This window comes from Capsicum annuum, chromosome 1 (assembly GCF_002878395.1).
Source record: "Capsicum annuum cultivar UCD-10X-F1 chromosome 1, UCD10Xv1.1, whole genome shotgun sequence".
NCBI lineage: Eukaryota > Viridiplantae > Streptophyta > Magnoliopsida > Solanales > Solanaceae > Capsicum > Capsicum annuum.
The window spans coordinates 125,791,214-125,812,233 of NC_061111.1; the positions used below are offsets into that span (position 1 = coordinate 125,791,214).

At 30.6% G+C, this 21,020-nt stretch overlaps 1 protein-coding gene across 2 annotated transcripts in view; it reads left to right on the forward strand.

Moving 5' to 3' along the window:
* Positions 1-3,756: 3,756 nt before the first annotated feature.
* Positions 3,757-21,020, forward strand: part of LOC107878807 — a 29,182-nt gene continuing 11,918 nt past the window's right edge. Inside the window, exons 1-3 of one of the 2 annotated variants that reach the window (XM_016725946.2) lie at positions 3,757-3,907; positions 4,175-4,335; positions 5,526-5,752. In XM_016725946.2, the coding sequence (XP_016581432.2) occupies positions 4,189-4,335; positions 5,526-5,752 (374 nt within the window). In that variant the 5' untranslated portion in view covers positions 3,757-3,907; positions 4,175-4,188. Of the gene's footprint in view, positions 3,908-4,100; positions 4,336-5,525; positions 5,753-21,020 lie in introns of those variants that run through there. The other variant, XM_047407321.1, reaches the window with a different exon arrangement.

The following is a 21,020-nucleotide window of genomic DNA, read 5'->3' on the forward strand; positions in this document are numbered from 1 at the left end:
TTTGTGATATACATAACAATATTAGATACATAGCTATTAAATATGGTAGATACGTAGTTATATTATATGTTAGTTACGTAGGTAGTTTGCGTATATGTATATTGTATGTATATACAAAGCTATGTTATGTATATGCTGGATACATACAAATATTGAATATGCAAATCTACAATATAATACGTGTATTAACTGTCATATACAAAGCTGTGTATATATTTATACGATTATGTGCATTAGAACTGCTGTGTAATTAAAATACATATACAATATTTGTTATCTATATACTGAATACATAAAATTTTTCTTATACAATCTAAATTACATTAGCAAGTATATGAAATACGTAAGCATATAAATTGGCCTTGGTCTTGGAGGGTCATCATTATCACTAACATAGCGCTTCGTTAGCATAACTGAAGACACAACAATTCCTTCACTTAGGAATTTGCATATCCAGCGAAAAACATTCCACAGTTCCTACAAGCAAATAATATACATACATATTTAATGTTATGTTGACTAACCACTACTAAAGCACAGTCACATTAATGATAAAGTACACATAATGCTGCCCACACCAACAATCATATTAAGAAAATAAAAGAAAATTCATTCCTGAAAAACACTGATGTGCATATTACGTCAAAAAATCAGTCAAAGCATACTCCAAAACAACTTAATCCCATAGACCTTTCTGTCACGTCTATATTGAATATGCATCACAATAACATATATACATAACTTCTGATATGCATATTGCTATAACTAAACCAAATAATTCCTACAGAAACTACAAAAATACAATACACAAGTCTGTGATGTATATGAACTGTACATATTATTATATTTCAAATAGGGATAATACTCATAAAAATATCTAAACTTTGACTGAATTTCTAGTTGAGCATACTGAACTTTAGGGGGAGGTCCTATTACCCACCTAAACTTTTTTAAGTGGAATTAGTCTCCCCTTCCTCGAACTTTTTTATAGTGAAATTAATTTCGCCCCAAAATGCTACACCCAGTTTTGACGGTCGGAAGTGTAATACACGCGCTCTTTCTTCTCCATGTTGTCACTTTTCAATATTTTTCGCCATTACAATCATATTAAAGATTCCACAACTCAAATTCTTCCTACAAATTAAATTTCAAATGATTTCAGTGAGTCAATTTCAACTTTTCATTATTTTTTCACCAAAATCTTGTTCTAAGGTTCTTCTTGTCTTGTTCAACCTCTGTAACTGCTTTCTTCTTCTTCTCTCTCTATTTCTTAGTACCCCTAGAACAATTTTTAGTGAAAAAATATCAACTCATAAGGCTGTAGTTCAATAAAAATATAGGCACCAGTCAATTCCTCCTCATCCATTATAATATTTTTTTCTTGCTTTTCTTACCGTTGCCTTCCCTGCTTATTGAATAAGAAGGAAACAGAATTATCATCACTAAAATGAATCATGTAAGCTACGTTAAACGCTCAGATCTAAACATCATCACAAACTATTATTTTTGAACAAAATCTTGATGGAATTGAAGATGACTCTATTTGGTGTGTGTGTGTTTAAATTGAATCAAATTGATAAAATTGAATTAGGTGTGTTGAAGATGACTCATTTGGGTGTGTATGTGTGTGATAAAATTGCGTTCAATTTAAATTCAACAATGGAGTAATCATGGTGTTTTGTTGAAGACTCCATTGTTGAAGAGAAAAAAGAAAGAAAGAGAAGAGAGAAGAAAGAACAAATGAAAAATAAATAAAAAACATAAAATTTATAAAAATCAGAAAATTAAGGGTCTATTTTACCAAAAAAAGTTTTTAAACGATTTTTTAGCACTTTCACGCACTCAATGCGCGTGAATTACACGCAATGATCCAAGTGGGCAGATATATGCAATTAAAATACGAAAAAAAAAGTTTAGGGGGTAATAGGACCCCCGCAAAGTTTAGTATGCTCAACTGAAAATCCGGTCAAAGTTCAAATATTTTTGTGAGTATTATCCCTTTCAAATATGTACCATCAGTTATGTATATGTCTACCATATACATAAGTACTGATTTGTATATACACGACAACTACTAATGCACCATCAAATTCATGAAAAATCCAACATAATAATGCAGAACTAACAATTATATCTAAAAATAAAAATAAAAAAAAAGCTCACATTGATGAGAAAAATACTATATCTCAATACAATAAACAATCATATCATTATATTTTAAATACGTAGCAATACTTATGTATAGGTCTACCATATACATAAGTACTGATATGTATATACACTGGTAACTACTAATGCACCCTAAAAATCATGAAAAAATTCACATAATAATGCAAAATTAACGACTATATTCAAAAACAAAAACTAAAAAAAAACTCACATTGATGAAAAAATCAAAAACAAATCAAAAAATCAAATAATACCTTTCCGATTTGATTTTTTGAACCTCGATTAGCAGCTTTCCTGAGCTTCTTCATCTTAATAGAGTCGTTATAATATTTTGATCTGTTTTCAACAAAATTAGGGTCCTCGTAATCAAATTCTCCGAGAACGAATCCAATAACCCAATTTATTGGTTCGCAATGGTCTAACTGAGTTAATCCTAAACTAAAGATGGAGTATTATCCATTTACTAAATAATAATGAGTGAATGGAGTACATGCAAGAACTTATTTTATAGAATTTTAAATTTTGGCAAAGTAGAAAAAAAAAATCTTATTCAAAGTCGAAAAAAAAAAAAGTTTAAACTTATTCTATTGAATGAACAACATGAAAGAAATTGTTCAATCATAATCTATGATTTTTTTATAAAGTCGAAAAAAAATAACTAAGCCCAGATCTTAAAAATTACAAAATGTTGAAAAATGACGTTTTTGTTAGAATTGAATGCAATTGAGGTAAGAGTTTGAATCAAACATGGTAACTAATTTAAAAATAATAACCTTTACATAATGACTCCTTGATTTTAGTCTTCTTTCAAAGAGAACAAACCGTACAAAAATCAAGGAGTCATTATGTAGAAGTTATCATTTTTGTTAGAATTGAATGCAATTAAATAAGAGTTTGAATCAAACATGGCAACTAATTCAAAAATGATAACCTCTACATAATGACTCCTTGATTTTAGGCTTCTTTCAAAGAGAACAAACCATACAAAAATTGGAAAAGCTATGTATATGTATTTTTAGAGACAAAAATTGAAAAAGTGAGAATTTTGTAATATGTTTTGAGAGTTGTGATTTTGTAATAAGTGATACTTAAGTTATGGCTTTATGTAATTTTTAGTTTAATTGAATGTTTAATTAACTATTCGGATTTCGTATTTACCAACTCTAAATCTTAAATTTGTCCGGAAGTTTTCCCGTGCTGAACATCTTAACAGGAAATCGGCTTCTGCGGAATTTTGATGTCGCAATGCCTATTAAGGCATTATCTTCTTTATTCTTCACATGTATGTTCACACAATGTTTTAGGATGCCAACATTTTATTCAATTGTAGTAGTATATAAATTCAAAATATCCTCTCGATAGGCAAATATTGTCCACCAATAGAAACGTGGAGAACATCTTAAGAATTTCATGTTTCAAATGTATTAAATTAACGCTTTAATATGCATTAGGACAAGAACTTGATAAACTATTCTTTGAGTGCAAAAGTTGGTAAGAAATTAGAATAAGATGCCTCCTCGTGCTATTTTATTTTATACGTGCGCAAGTTAATGATATAAAATAACTCAAGAATTTGCACTAGTACTTAAAGTCCTTTATTACAATAATCAATCGATAAACCATTCAAATGATGTGTCGAAAAGGCATGCCTTAATATTTCAGACGATCGATCATTTTGAAAGAAAGCTTCTTTACACTAGCTAATGTGTTCTTTCCCTTTTTCTGGATTGGAATAAAGGTATTATTTTTAGGCTATAGCTGAATAAAATTGATACTACTTTTTTGTGTTTAGATCAAACCTAAAAAGCTTTGAATAATGGCAAGCTTATGTGTGAAAACTTACATGGAAACCCCAGGAACAAAGGAATATTTGGCCTTTAAGCAACCTTTGTTCCAAGCAATTCTATAACTCTATTCTCTTCATGGGTAATTGTTAAAAAGTTGCATCTTTATTTTTTCTCTTGTATACCAGCAAGTTCAAATTGATCTTCCTGTTGTTGCACAGGACTAGCTGCTGTAATGGCTGTGACTCATGCTGATCTTGCACCAAGTCGCCCTAGCACCAATTTAGGTAGCAAAATAGGTGCATGTCTTATGGTATTGTCGATACTTCTTGGCCTATTCTGCTTCATACTCTCCCTCATTGCTGAGGCTACGCATTCTCAGGTACGTTTTGATTTCTCTTTTGGATTTGATCTATACAAGGGCGGGTATAAAGAATTTTTATACTGTTGGTGTGTTTCAACCTGTTTTAGAGGGAAACTTACCTTAATGTTCCAGACTACTAAAATCACTTTTTTTTTTTTTGGACATGTTACTTATAGTTATTTTTTAGATGGTCTAATATAATCATTACAATGTATAGAAGTTAGACTAATTTTTCTAAAAAAAATATGTAGCTAGTTTTTCTAAAAATATGTAACAAGGACTACTATAGCTTTTAATTTTTTTGGACAGGTTACTTAGTTATTTTTAAGATGATTTTAATAGAATCATTACAATGTATAGAAGTTTTACAATATGTTTTTCCAGAAAAATATGTAACAAGGACTACTATAGCTTTTAATATCCATGTGTATTTCCTTGCACGAACGTTAGATTGGGATGAGAGAGTGATGAACGTTAGATTGGGATGAGAGAGTGATGAACATATTGTAGACACCATACTTTGAAGTTAATTTTGTTAGAAATGTTACGGAAAATACTTCATTACGAACATGTTTAGGGAATTTTCATAGCTTAAGGCGTGTCAATGATATTTCAGCCGGTATAGATGTTATCTCCTAAAATTCAACAACCTCTTAATTCTATTGTAAATTAGGAGCTAGAATCTAATAAAGATAATATATACAAAGAAACCCAACACAAAATAATATTGAAAAGAGAAGGAAGAAATTCTCTGACGTTCTACTCCATTACTTTGCAAAAGATAGGACGTAAGTATAGATATAGATGAAGACATAGACATTCTTGATTGTGGGCAAGCTAACGTCCAAAAATCATGATAGGTCAATGCCACTCAATTATTTTTAAGGCTATCATTCATTATTCAATTGATCAAAAAAATATTTATAAAAGTTGACATGCCCAACGTTCAAAAAGCCAGGAAGAGCAATTAAAATCATAAAGGCAATGATTTACAACAAAATTGGAACGATGGACAACAATAATTTGACCAAAATAAATTTATGATGTAAATACGAATTCCTTTTAGATATTATTATAATTCTTTTTTGAGATATCAAATCATTTTTCTAACAATTTTTTGTTCAAATTTAACTGATTTTCACTAACAATTTAGAAGAATGGTTTAATGTTGCACAAACATACAAGACTTATGTGATTGAGGTTTGCAGGTGACATTGAGTGGTAAAGAGGAGTGCACATATAGTGGTAGTGGGAAAACACCTCTGCTGTGTGCTTCTGCTGCATTTTTGGTTCTGGCTATTGCCATGGTCATTGAGCACACTTACTTGTTGATTGTTGTGAGCAAATCGAGTCCTCCTATACTTTATTGGGATCCTCATTCCCAACCTGTCAAGACTCTTGTTTGGCAAGCTGGCTTCTTCTTTGTTTCTACATGGTACATATTTACATGCCACCTTTCTTTTCTAGTCATAGCTCATCATCGTTAAATAATCTTCAAATGAATTGTTTTACATCTCAAATTTATTTAGACGTATAGTAAGGTAAGGTCACCTTTAATTTCCAAATAGATTTCAAAAGTACTACATAAGCAAATGTTAGCGGTATGTAGAAGTTTGAAGGGAATAACTCTTTCTCCACGTCTACAGAAAAAAGTAAAAATGAAGGGTAGCCCAATATATCCTCTTTTGGGCCTTGGCCTAAAGTATGCTTCGGTCATGGGTGGATCCACCATTTGCAACCCTTTATTGGGAAAAAGACAAAAATAACACCTAAAACTAAAATAAGTTTACGAAAATAACACCTAAAACTAAAAATCCAGTAAATAGACACTCTCATACACTTAACTACATATAACCAGAAATGCGCCCAAATCAAAATATAACTTTACCTTTCTTTCTTTCCTTTTCATTCACAATTTCCTTTTCATTCAAAATCCTAATTCTCTGTTCCATTACCTTTTCTGATGCTCATTTTTACCTTTTTCATTTACAAACTTTTGTATAAATCTCTAAGAATCTGCATTCAATTAGCTTCATATAGTTTTTCACCAATAAATGATAAATCATCCTCAATAAATTCATAAACAGATAAAGGATCGTCTTTTACCACTTTCTTGCTTGCTTTTCCATTCGATGGACCCGATTTTTCCATCATTTTCAACAAAAATCTCAAAATCAAACAGAGGACTTCGAAGCAAGTTAAAGATTTGTAGGTAGGTTATACGGTAAAAAAGTGTAACAAAAGAAGATTTGTTGATATCAAACTACGGAGTAAAAATATACTCCCCGTTTCTATCTTTTTTAAGAAAATTGTTATTTGTCTTAGCTGGGCGGTTAATAGAAAATAGCTATTGTATATGCTTGCACATACTGTATCAATTTGGTATAAAAGTATATCAATTTATTATAAAAAAGTATCAATTGGATATATGCTACTGTATATGCTTGCACATACTGTTCAATGTGGTATAAAAGTGTATCAATCTAGTATGAAAAAGTACCAATTGGATATATGAACCCTGCATATGCATGCATAGATTCCCCTTCTATCTTGTTATAAAAGTGTATCAATGTGGAATAAAAGAGTATTAATTGCGTATAGAATCCCTGCTTTTTTTTTTAAAGTGTATCAATGTAGTATAAAAGTGTATCAATATGGTATAAAAGTATATCAATTGGGTATAGAAATTGCACGTGAACGACTGGGCCAATAGCTAAAAGAGAGAAATAAATTGAACCGACTGGCTACAGTCTATATTTTCAAACTGTGGGCCATTTTTTTAAAAAAAAATGGTCAGTCCACGTTCTTTCCCCTTTATCTAAACTATAAAATTTGAGGGAAAGTATATTTATGCCCCATAAATTATTTATAATTAAATTTTTTTTGCCTAAATTGTCCCTCTAAATAACGACACAAAATGTCTCATTCTCTTGTATTTTTAGTCACTAGTTTAGTGAACGTGCTTTTCACGTGTATCTTTCGTCAATCAATAAAACTCTATATGGGAGAAAAAGTTATTAGAAAGTAGAAATTTATGTCATAATAAATTTTATACCTATTTAAATGATATATCTTGTACCAACAACAACAACAATATACCTAGTAAAATCTTATAAATGAAAGTTTGGAGGGGTAAATTATACGCAGATCTTATCACTACCTAGTAAAGGTAAAAATGTTGTTTTCGAAAGACCCTCAACTCAATTGTAGCAAATTCAGGTATAAAGAAGAGAAAAAAAGTGAAGAAAATATGATAATTAATCAGACCAAAAATGAAAAAAAAAAAAAAAAAAAAAAAAAAATTTAGAGCCTATCATATAAAAAAAAAAAAAAAAAAAAAAAAAAAAAGAAGAAGGAAGACAACCTTTAGGGCCTATTATTAAAAATGATGACAATATGTCAAATTTCATAGTTTACATTACTCACAATTGAAAAAAATGTGTATAAATAAATTTTAAAAGAGAATTCATATGAAATTAGAATGACTAACTAATTTTTGGTGATGGTATATAATGATCTATAGAAATGTGTCAAAATTTTAAATAAGTCAATTTAAAATTAGTACTACTATATATGAGTCATTATAGACGAACAAACAAAATAACTTGCCAATTAGCAATCGTCCATAAAAATAAATGATAATTTATTTTTGTAAAGATAAAAAAAAATATACTAAAATTTAAAAAAAGTTACCCCAACCCACAAAAAAAAGTAAGTTTTTTATAATCATAGGTAATAAAAATTTAAAAAAAAAAAAAAAAGCCTTATCAATTAGCAATTTTTATCAACAATACTTGATAATTATTATTATAAATTTCAAGAATATACTAAATTTTTTAAAAAACTTACCTCAAATAACAAGAAAATTTATCTATTTATCATAAAATATTTCAAGATTTCACACACACAAAAAACTTCTCAATTAGCGATAGATTGATATTATCAAAATTGTAAACATCAAGAGCATAGTAAAATTTAAGAAAATTTACCTCAAATCACAAGCAAAGTTTCTTTCAATCATAAGATATATCAAGATTCTACAAAATAAAACTTCTCAATTAGCAATTGTCTATTAAGAATACATGATAATTTATTTATTGTAAACTTAAAAAACATATACCTCAAATCACAAACTCATTTATCTCTTTAATCATAAATACTACCAAAATTTTGTTTAGTAGAATATTCTATACCTAAAGATGTTTCGTCCCTAAATACAAGAAAAACTCTATATTGCCTGCTTTAATTCCTCCCAGCAAACCTACAACAAGTTCACAAAAAGCTCAAGTGAAATTTTGTTTATCAAATTATATAACGTATTGGTTGATTAAGTTTATGAGTCCTAAAATAGAGTTTGATGGCCTCCGAAACGGTTATGGGATGCTATTATTCCCTATGAATCTATGTATGTTAAAGTGCATTTTTTTAAATAGTAAGTTTAATTTTATTTTTTTTTAGAAAAAATACAGTTTGAAGTTTTGTATAGTTTGTATGCACATATGTAAAATATTATTTATGAATTATAATTAGGTATAACTACTCCTTTCTAATATTTTAGGAAAAAACGAAAACACAAAATTTTGGCCCACAAGTTGAATATCGTATTTTGTTTATCAAATTACATATAAAAGTATTGAATATTTCCTTAATTAAATAAATTAGGAGTATTTAACAAAATATATTTTTCGCTTATTATAGATTTAGGATACCTTAATTGTTAATTTTTCAAAAAAAATTTACCATATATTTTAGGATTCCTTAATTTTTTAAATATATTTTTGTCTTACCATATATTAAATAGTAAAAAAACGATTTTCTCTATTACGGAGTGTTTTAATGAAGAATAAAAAGTTCAAATCACTTTTCTAAAGGTTTTCACAATTTTAATATACTAGGTTAACTGCACGTGCCCCGCACGAGTAACGTTTGTTTACTTTAAATTAAATGATTTTTTTTTATTACGGAGATTTTAAATGAAGTGTAAATGTTTAAATCACTTTTTAAAGATTCTTCACACTTTAATATAATAATGTAAATATAAATATATATTTTAGCATAAGAACATATATATTTTATCACCAAAAGTTTCAAGTGGTTGATGGATCATCACTTTTGCATTTGTCATGCAGTACCTCTTTCCCTTACTGCTAGAGGCTAAGAGAGACGCATCAATTTGAACCATATTTGTGATACGATTATTTTTTATTTATTTTTTTATATTTAAAATCTTTTCTAGTTTTTAAAATTAAATCTTTAAAAAATTATTAATTACATTCTTATGACGTACTTAAAGCTTTTAAAAAATTGACATTTTTTTTCTTATTCTAACGTTTTTATATTTATTTTTAGATTTTTTAAATTTTCTTAAAATCAAGTTTAGTTGATTTAGAAATCTAAAATTAATGAAAAAAGTATTATCTGTCATTAATTCAGATGACTTCTAATAAGAAAAGGTTTTACCATAGATATATTTAATTAATTTTCAACTATTAAATATTAGAAAAAAATAGTGAAAAGACAATTTTGTCTAAATCAAAGATTTTTAATGAAGGGCAAAAAGTTAAAACAATACTTTTAAGACCCTTCACACTTTTAGTATAATATAGATTATAGATATAGATATAGATTTATTATCGCCCTTTTAATTGTTTTTCTTTTTATTTTTCTACTCTTTTTTTTCATTTTTTGCTTCTAATTCATTTATTTTTTTGTAAAATTACTTTATTTTTTATTTTCTTTTTACGTCATAATATATTTTACACTCAATTTATTTTATATACTCCTTTTCTTCTTCTTCTTTTTTCTTTCTTTTCTTTTTTCTCGTTTATTTTTTTATTCATTTTTTCTCTACTTTTTTTTTCTTTTGTTCCTCTTTTATTTTTATCTTTTTTTTCCTTAATTGGTTCTTTTTAGTTTTTTTTATTTTTTAATGTTTTTATTTCTTGTTCCTTTTTTTTCTTTTTTCTCGTTTATTTATTTTTTTCTCTACTTTTCTTTTCTTTATTGGTTCCTTTTAATATTTATATTTTTTTATGTTTAAATTTATTTATTTCTTGTTCTTTTTTTTTCGTTCATTTCTTTATTCTTTTTTTTCCTCATTTTTCATTCATTTTTTTTCAAATCATTATATTATTTTTTTCACCACAAGCTAATTTCATATTTTAAAATATTTTATATATTTGATTTTTAAATTTTATATATTTCCTTTTTTGGGTAATTTTATTTGATTCTCTTTTCTTTATATTTATGTTTGTTTTCATTTGTTTCAGTCAGTAATGATACCATCAAGGTATATTTATATGTTTACATGGTATCATTGATGCCTGCTTTGATCCTTAGTGGGATCTCCATGATATCATCACAGTATGTATGTGTGTGTGTATATACATATATACATACTATCATGGTATTATTGATGTTTGTTTCAGTCCTTCAGTCAAACCTTCATGATACCATTATAGTGTGTATATGTATATATATATATATATATATATACATATATATATATACACACAAACACTTTCATTGTATCATTAATTTTTGTTTCGATCCTTCAGTGAGACCTCTATCATGGTATTATTGATGTTTGTTTTAGTTCTTCAGTCAAACCTCTATGATACCATCATAGTATATATATCTATATACTTTCATGGTATCATTGATTTCTGCTTCAATCCTTCAGTGAGACCTCCATGATATTGTTATTGTATTATTGTCTGCTTCAATCCTTCACTCAGACCTCTATGATACCATCATGATATATTTAGCTTGTTCCACGATATTATCATAAATTTTAATAAACAAGCTAGTGCACTTTATTTTTTTTAATTCTTATTGTAGTCTAGTTATTTCATTGGGTTACTTTTTACAAATCTAAATGTAGTCCGTTAACATTTTGTATTTGTTTTTTATTTTTGTATTTTTAAACTGAAACAATATAGAAAGAGAAAATTAAAAAAAAAAAAGATAACTAATAAAAAAGAGAAAAAAGAGAAAGAAAAAACAGGACCAAAAAAGGAGGAAATAAATAATAAAAATATTATAAAATGATATTTCTAATGATTTCATATTTTTAGTAATTATTTTTTGTTGTAATTTAATTATGTAATGTTCCTATTATTATTAATCGAAAAGTAGTTAGCTAATACTGAAATTAGCTATAGTAAAAGTAAGTCATGAACATCTCCAAATACTAGTAATTTTGTTCCACATAAAAATGTAATATTAACCAAAAATATTTTAAAAAGAAGTAGTAAAACCTATTGAAAAAAAGTCCAACCTCAATGTTCGACTTAAAACAAAAATAAGTAAAGATGGGACCTATGATTTAAACCTATATCTAAGGCTTGAATATAGATTGTTGCTTATGCGGCATTAAGGGGTGGACCTACATGGTCCGTGTCGGGTGCTTGAGCACTCATTGATCCTGATAATTTTTTTATATATTTATATAAAAATAGCGCAAAATTGGTTATAATGTATTGTTAAGCATCCATTGACACAAATGACTGTTGGGTGCTTTGGCTTTGGTGTGGAACTTAAGTACCTTGATATCAATTTTTTTTCTTAAAGAAAGTGAGCACCCACAACCTTCAAATCTTAGATCTGCCCCTAAGTATGGAAATCTGCATTCGGATGTAAATACTATAACTTTTTTGTCTATTTAATGTACTTTTTGTTGTTTCGGGTACACAATATGTATGTTTACACTCTACACTTCAACACAAGTTTAAGAATATTTCAAGAACAACAATGAAGTTTTTAACACATTCAACACAAGTTCAATCTGAACTATCAAAGAAGTATGTTATCTAAAAGAAGTAAGGTAAAGTAGAAATAAAATCAAGTCCTCCAATTTCACGAAGTACCCTTAAGGAATTAATTTCCTTTAAGTACCCGAGGTTGCAGAATTTTTTCTCACAAGATAAAATGGCTCACAATCTGAATATAGAGGCACCTCAAACTTCAGATTCTTTAAACACTGTTGATCACAAAGAGTTTTAGGAAGTAGAAGAGTGTTTTTCAATACTGAAAATTTCGTACATACCTGAGGAAACAGTCACCCATTTTCCAAAACAATGTGTCATTCTAAGGGTTGCGTCCCTTTCAATTAAAAATTTCACTTGTTTTTTTAAGTTTTAAATAAACTTTGTCTAAAATATTAATCCCATCGATAGTTTGATCGATCCAAAGCCAAAGCCAAGCGAGTGACAACAACACCAAGCACCTCTTGGTTTTTTTCTCATTATCCACTTGAAGAAGTGTTTCTTAATAAAAACCAATGTGAGAGAATTAGACTTTTCTTTAGTAAGTACACTTTCTTTTAAAGTGTGAGATCACTTTCCCTCTAAAAATCTCCTTCAGTTTCTATTCACACATCCTATTGAACCCCAACACTTTTCCCAAAAATTTCAAAACATAAATGTATGTGAAGTTCAACAAAGAAAATATTGTGATGGTACTGTTGTCTTTAATATTTTTGGGTACACAAATCTGTATTTAGGCACACAACAACTTCAACACAAGTTCAAGTCTAAAACAAGAACACCTATGAAGTTACATAACACCTTCAACACAAGATTAAAAATAATCTATCCAAGAAGTGTGTTATTATTTCAGAAATATGATGAAATAGAATTTAAAGCCAAGTCCCCCGACTTCACGAAGTGTCCTTAAGAAATAATTTCCCTTACTGTACCCGAGGTTATGGAATTTTCCTCCCAGGATAAAATGGCTTTTAATCCAATAATAGCAGTATCTCAAATTATTGCATTCGTCGAACTCACTCAACGACTAATGATCACACTGAGTTTTTATAAAGAAGACGAGTGTTTTTGTCGTCAAAAATCATATCTATATTTGAGGAATATGTCATGTATTTATAGCCTTAAGGTGTCCCTTCGGAAAGGAATCATTGGTTCAATAAATAGGCACTTATTCAGTACAGTTACGCCACTTGCACCTAGTTTATGCTGGACCTGCGCCTGATCTGCGGTCGCAGGTGATACTGTCCAAATTCCAATAAGTACCTGTGCTGCACCTACGCCCGTAGGTTATCGAAGTGCGCACGTAGATCGCCCTATTGCGCGAAATAGTATTTCTTTTACCTTGAAGGGTCACATCCTTCAAGGTGTGTTGTGCATACATTTTCATGGCGTCCGAAATACGCACTCATATGGAGAAAAATATTTCTATCAGATTCTTTGGATTAAAATTTCACTTGTTCATCAAGTTTCAAATAAATTTTGTCTAAAAAATAGCTCTCATCGATCGTTTTCCAAATCCAAATCCAAAGTCGAAGTTAAAGCTAAAGCCGAGCTGAGCGACGACGACGGCGGCGTGAGGCACTACCTTGTTATTATCTCACTATTCATGTGGAGATGTTCTTCTCAATATAAACACATAAAAGCTTCTTTCTCCAACCAATGTGGGAGAATTTAGTAAGTTTTCCATGAAAGAATACACTTTCCATTTTAGTGTCTCTCTTTTCCACCACTATTTTTCCCTTAATTTTTTATTCATACATACGCCTTGAACCCAAAAATTCCCCACATGAATAGGGAATGGCTATCTTTTGAAGAATATACAGACAAGCATGTGATCATTTAGGAAAGACTAATTGCATCTGGATAAGTGGGTTTTCCTTTGAACTTTCCATAGTGAACATGCATCAGATACACTCGGTCAATTGGTAGATTTTATATCTTTGATCCGCCAAGCTTTAATGTATACCTAGACAACATATGTCACACAACCAACCTTCTACCATTTATGGTTCTCATGATTTTGTTCTTTTCAGCAATGAACACGTTCCAGTTTCATGAGAGCTTAGAGAATAGGCCTTTACTAACATTCTCCTTGAAGCAACTTCCACTTCGCCCTCACATAGGTGATTTCTAAACGTTCAATCCTGTAGATTAAACTATTTGGTCAAATCTGTCAAATTTAGATAATCATTAAACGACTTTACACCATAAGTCTTATCCTCATTTACTAAAGATTGTCTACATCATGAGAATGGGTTGAGCATAATGACAATGTTGAACCTGTCAGACACAACTTTGTTTGATCTCTTTGAACCTAGATCTTGGGATCTCCAGTATGCTAGGTAGAGTTACCTCCATGTTAACTTGTCCTAGGCCTTAAACCCATTCCTTTGGATGTTCTCTCAACTCCTTCACTAGATAGGCCTTTTGTAAGTGGATCCAATACATTATTCTTTGACTTTACGTAGTCAACAGTGATAATTCCACTAGAGATAAGTTCTCTAATGGTATTATATCTTTTTCTTAAGTGACGAAATTTACCATTGTACATAATGCCCCCTGCCCTACTTATTGTCGCTTGGCTATCACAGTGTATGCATACTGGTACCACTAGTTTGAGCCAATAAGAAATATCTTCTAAGAAATTCCAGAGTCATTCTTCTTCTTCACCGACTTTATCCAATGTAATAAATTCAAATTTCATTGTAGAGCGAGCAATATATGTCTGTTTGGATTATTTTCAAGAGTTCGCTCCTCTACCGATAGTAAATACATATCCACTCATGGATTTTAATTTGTTCGATCCAGTGATCCAATTTGTATCACTATATCCTTCAAGTACCACAGGATATTTATTATAATGTAAAGCATAGTCTTGAGTGTACTTAAGATAACCCAAAACTCTTTTCATTTCCATTCAATGAGTTTTGTTGGGATTACTCATATACCAACTCAACTTACTAATAGTGCATGCTATGTCTGGTCGTGTACAATTTATTATATATATATATTAAATATCCCAATACTCTTGCGTACTCCAATTATGAGTCACTTTTACCTTCATTCTTTCGAAGCGCGATGCTCACATCCAATGGAGTCTTGGCAATACCAAATTTCATATACTTGAATTTTTCAAGTACCTTTTTGATATAATGAGACTGTGACAATGAGATCACATCCGCAACTCCAAGGTCTTTCATATCAAACTTGCTCACAAGCATTTATTTATTGCATTTATGTCAGAAATGTCTCTACTGATGATCAACATATCATCCACATATAAACAAAGAATGACTTGGTGATTTGGAGTGTCTTTATACATTTATCACATTTATTAATCTTGAACCCGTTTGCCAATATGGTTTGGTCAAACTTCGCATGCCATTTTTTAGGTGCTTGTTTTAGTCCATAAAGTGACTTAACAAGTTTACACACCTTATTTTCTTTTTCTGGAACCACAAAACCCTCAGGTTGTTTCATATAAATTTCTTCCTCCGATTCTCTATTTAAGAATGTTGTTTTCACATCCATTTGATGGATTTCAAGACCATATACTGTCTCCAAGGTAATTAACATCTGAATTGATGTTATCCTCGTTATTGGAGAGTATGTATCAAAGTAGTCAAGGCCTTCCTTTTATTTAAAGCCATTTATAACAAGTCTTGCCTTGTATTTGTCAATACTACCATCAGCTTTCATTTTTCTTTTGAAAATCCATTTAGAATCTAAAGGTTTATTTCCTGGAGGAAGATCAACCAACTCCCATGTATGGTTGCTTAAGATTGAATCAACTTCACTATCGACTGCCTCTTTTTAAAAGGATGAGTTAGAAGACGCAATTGCTTCTTTAAATGTTTGAGGCTCATTTTCTAAGATAAATGTTATAAAATTCGATCCAAACGAAGTTGATGTTCTTTGACGTATACTTAGTCTTGGATTCTCATCATTATGTACATACTCACTTGGTTTATTTTGAGGTTGTTTAAACCCCTCACTAGACTGTTCATGTCTAGTTTTATACGATAAATGTGTTCAAAAAATTCAGCATTATCTGATTCTATTACCGTATTTTCATTGATATCCGGATGTTTGGATTTATGAACCAAAAATTGACATGCTTTGCTACTTTTAGCATATCCTATGAACACGCAGTCCACCATCTTAGGTCCTATCCTTACTCTTTTAGGTATAGAAACTTGGACCTTCGCTAGTCACCCCCACACTTTGAAATATTTCAAGTTAGGTTTTCTTCCTTTCCATTTTTCATATGTAATAGATTGTGTTTTATTATGGGGCACTCTATTGAGTATTTGGTTAGCCGTAAGGATAGCTTCCTCCCATAAGTTCTACGGTAAACCTGAACTTATTAGTAAGGCATTCATCATTTCCTTCAAGGTTTGGTTTTTCCTTTCCACAATTCCATTAGATTGAGGTGAATACGGGGTTGTAGTTTGATGGACAATTCCATTCTCTACACATATTTACGCAAAGAGACATTCATATTCTCTGCTCCTATCACTTCTTATCGTTTTGATCTTTTTCTCTAACTAATTTTCAACTTCAATTTTATATTGTCTAAATGCATCTATTGCTTCATGCTTACTGTTTAGCAAATAGACATAACAATATCTAGTGCAATCGTCAATAAAATTTATAAAATACTTTTTTCCATCATGAGATGGTGTTGACTTCATATCACAAATGTCAGTATGGATTAAGTCTAAGGGATTGAAATTCCTTTCAACGGACTTATACAGATGATTAGCATACTTTGATTCCACACACGTTTGATATTTTGATTTATTATACTCAAAGTTTTGCAAAACTTCTGAGTTAATCAGTTTACACAACGTTTTGTAATTGGCATGTCCTAATCATTCATTCCATAAATCATAAGACTCATGCAAGTAAGAAGAAATTGAACTTTTATTGATTTCAATATTCATTACATTCATTTTGAATAGGCCCTCATTGAGGTAGCCTTTTCCTACATACACTTCTCCTTTACTAAGTATAATTTTTTTCAAAAACGAATACACATTTGAATTCGTTCTTATCAAGAAGTGATACAGAAATCAAGTTCTTTCTTAACTCCGGTACATACAGGACATTATTGAGTGTCAACACTTTTCCTAAAGTTATTTTCAAGCATACTTTTCCTGTTCCTTCTACTTTTGCAGTAGCGGATTTGGCCATATATATCTTTCCTTCCCCTTGAGCTGGAGCAAAAATAGCAAATAACTCCTTATTAGCACAAACATGGTGGGTGGCACCAGAATCCATCCACCATTCGTGAGTATTTCCCACGAAGTTGCATTCGAACAATATAGCACGTAGATCGTCCACTTCTTTCTTGGACTCAACAATATTTGCTTGGACCTTCTTCTTCCCTTTCTTTGGGGTACAACAATCCGTAGACTTATGGCCAATCTTGCCACAGTTAAAGCATTTTCCCTTGAAATTTCTTCTTAGGTTGAATGCTTTCATGTTCAGCTTTCTTGCGCTTTTTAGAGTTGTGGTCGTCTTCTACAATATTTTCTCTATTCATTGTAGAATTTCCTCTCGACCTTCTTTCTACAACCTTATTATCTTCTTTAATGTGTAATATTATGATTAGATCTTCAATGGACATCTCCTTATTTTTGTGTTTCAAATAGTTCTTAAAGTCCTTTCACATGGGTAGTAATTTCTCTATTATTGCTGCTACTTGAAATGTTTCATTCACGATCAAACCTACAATAAAGTTTATGTGAATACTAAAAATATTTTTAAACTGTTAAACAAAGGTATTTGTCAAAATCATACCTTCCGCAAGGAGATCATAGATGATCATTTGTAATTTCTGCACTTAGGAGACAACAGACTTGCTGTCTATAATTTTATATTCCAGGAATCTTCCAACAAAGAACTTTTTAGTTCCTACATCCTCTATCTTGTACTTCCATTCCAGTGCTCCCCACAACTCTTTTGCTATTTTTGTTTCACTATACACGTTGTTGAGATCATCTTGGAGACCACTCAAGATGTAGTTCCTGCAAAAGAAATTGGAGTGCTTTCAAGCCTTCACAATCACAAATCACTCTTGTTCATAGGTTTCCTCGGGCACCTCTGGAGCTTCATCAAATGTGAACCTTTGAAGACAAAGAGTTGTAAGGTAGAAAAATATTTTCTGTTGTCACCTATTGAAGTAAATACCCGCAAACTCTTTGGGTTTCTTCCCCGGTGTCATTTCTAGAGAAGTATTCGTACTAATCATTGAGGCAATATTAGTTGTTGTCACAGTCGTTGCAACATCATACACTTGACTATCCGTAGTTATTTTTCTATCATAAGAAGACAGTAACTTTAGTATATCAAAATACTATTTACAAATTGCAGCAACTTTAAACACCTCTTGTTTCTAGTTTAACAATGAAGTTTTTATGACTTCCAATCGTCAATCGAGTTATCTTCAACTTATGATGAAGATTTTATGTCTTCAAATTACTAGTTAAGTTCAAATAGAGTAGAAAGCTTAAAACTTTAATCTCTAGAAACCAAGCTATACAAATTTCGGTTCATTCCTTAAGATTATTGTCTTTAATATTTTCGGGTACACAATCTATATTTAGGCACACAACAACTTCAACACAAGTTCAAGTCTAAAACCAGAACACCTATGAAGTTACATAACACCTCCAACACAAGATTAAAAATAATCTATCCAAGAAGTGTGTTATTATTTTAGAAATAGATGAAACAAAATTTAAAGCCAAGTCCTCCAACTTCACGGAGTGTCCTTAAGGAATAATTTCCCTTACTGTACCCGAGGTTATGAAATTTTTCTTCCAAGATAAAATGGCTTTCAATCCAACAATAGTGGTACCTCAAATTATTGGATTTATCAAACTCACTTAATGGCTAATGATCACATTGAATTTTGTAAAGAAGGCGAGTGTTTTTACTATCAAAAATCATATCTATACTTGAGGAATATGTCAGGTATTTATAGCCTTAAAGTGTTCCTTCAGAAAGAAAACATTGGTTCAACAAAAAGGCACTTATTCAGTACAATCACATCACCTGCGTTCAGTCTGTTGATAACGCTTAAACTACACCTCTCAACGTGAAAATATAAGCGATCATTGTCAATATAAAACCCAACTAGGCTGAGGTCAAATCTCATAGAAAATATGGTGTGAACGTGAGTTGTTTGCGATTTAATCAACTAATAGTTGGATGTTTCTAGAAAAAGGGGGTTTTAGTTAACAAGTAATTGTTGGTCACTTTAGTTTAAATGTTTGTAATCAAGAGTTTATGAAAACCAAAATTATATTCACTAGGGGTTTTGGTACTTGACAGATGCTACTAGTGGTTCAAGATTCTCACGGTAGGTAGGACAACAAGTTATCTTTAGCGAAGTTATGCTTAAATGTCTCTTGACCTACTTAAGCATTCAATTACCTAATCCTCTCGGACTTAGGGAATTTATATTCACTGCCCAGATTTTACCTTAGGTTAACCAACCTTGTTACAACGCTGATTATTAAATGGAAGTTTAGTGTTTCCAAGTCCCTGTTGATAATTCACTTTCCACTATATTTAATTTTTTTTCAAGCAAATCAAAGCAGGTGTTATCTATCATTTGCAACTAACAGACAATAATTAAAATATTAGAATTATCAAGGAGTCCTACCACCTTTTAAATCTTGAACACTCAGCACCTTATCAAGACCTACCCCTAGATCCCATAATTCAGGTTAAAGGAATTTAGCTGTTCATGACATAATAATCGAAGCAACTATATGAATTCATGCTTTGAAAGATAAACTTACAAAAGATGAATAGAAACTAGAGATTCTCGGATTAAATGACCAAAGGAAAATCCCAAAATAATGATAATAGTCTCTTTAAAGTAATTGCTTTCTCAAGCCAAAAGAAAAGAGAGAAAAATATCAAAGTATCGTCTCTCAAAACTCAAGGTTCGAAACTCTTAAGAAAACCCTAAACAAGGATTTAAATAGTTCACCCTAATTATGAAAATAAAATAATAAAATTTAAAAATTCCTCGAATTAGGTGATGCCATTTGTGATAGCCTATCAGGCAGCTGCAGACTTATCACAAATGTCGTTAGCTTCCTTTATGCTTTTAGTACTCGCTGCCAAGCACTGAAGAAAAATGGTGAAGTCCTATTATCTCTTTGATGACCTATCACAAATGTGTCAAGGTTTTTCCTCATCTCTCATTTTCTGCCTTAGGCTAACGGCAATCTTGACGACTTATCAGCTCCTTGACGTCCTATGACAAAATGTCGTCATAGCTTTTAACTTAGGCCAATTCTCTGTCTACTGCTGATGATGAAGCTGATAGCTTATCACAGGGCTAACGACATTTGTGATAAGTCATCAGCCACACTTCGCCATTATTTACTTCAGATTTCAGCTCATTTGCTTCCATTTTTGTTGGTTCTCTAGCATCTTAGCTTCTACTGCAAAATCAAACATAAAGCAATCAAAAATGACAAAAGTTGCTCAAGACTTCACAATTATTCTTAGTTAAAAGCCTCAAATGTGTTAGCATTACCTCACACATCAACACCCTCAACTTAAAATAATTGTTTGTCCTCAAGCAACTCAGCACAACTAAGAGAATACAAAGCACATTTGGCAGTCAATCATCCATATCATCTCAAAACACTTTCACCATCTCCAAAGTTAGTCAATTCAAGTAAAATAAAGAACACCAATGCAATACACAAGAATAAATATATGGCATAAATTCATCTATAACAACCATGCATAGACCAGTATTACACTACCCAAAAAGTTAGTAACTAGCAATGTAACTAGTGTGCCCTCACAGCAAAGAAATCCCCCTCATCTTATATCAAGAATTATATATGTAACCACGGGGACAATCAAAAAGTCACTCTCAGAACAAAGTTCCAATCAGTGTAT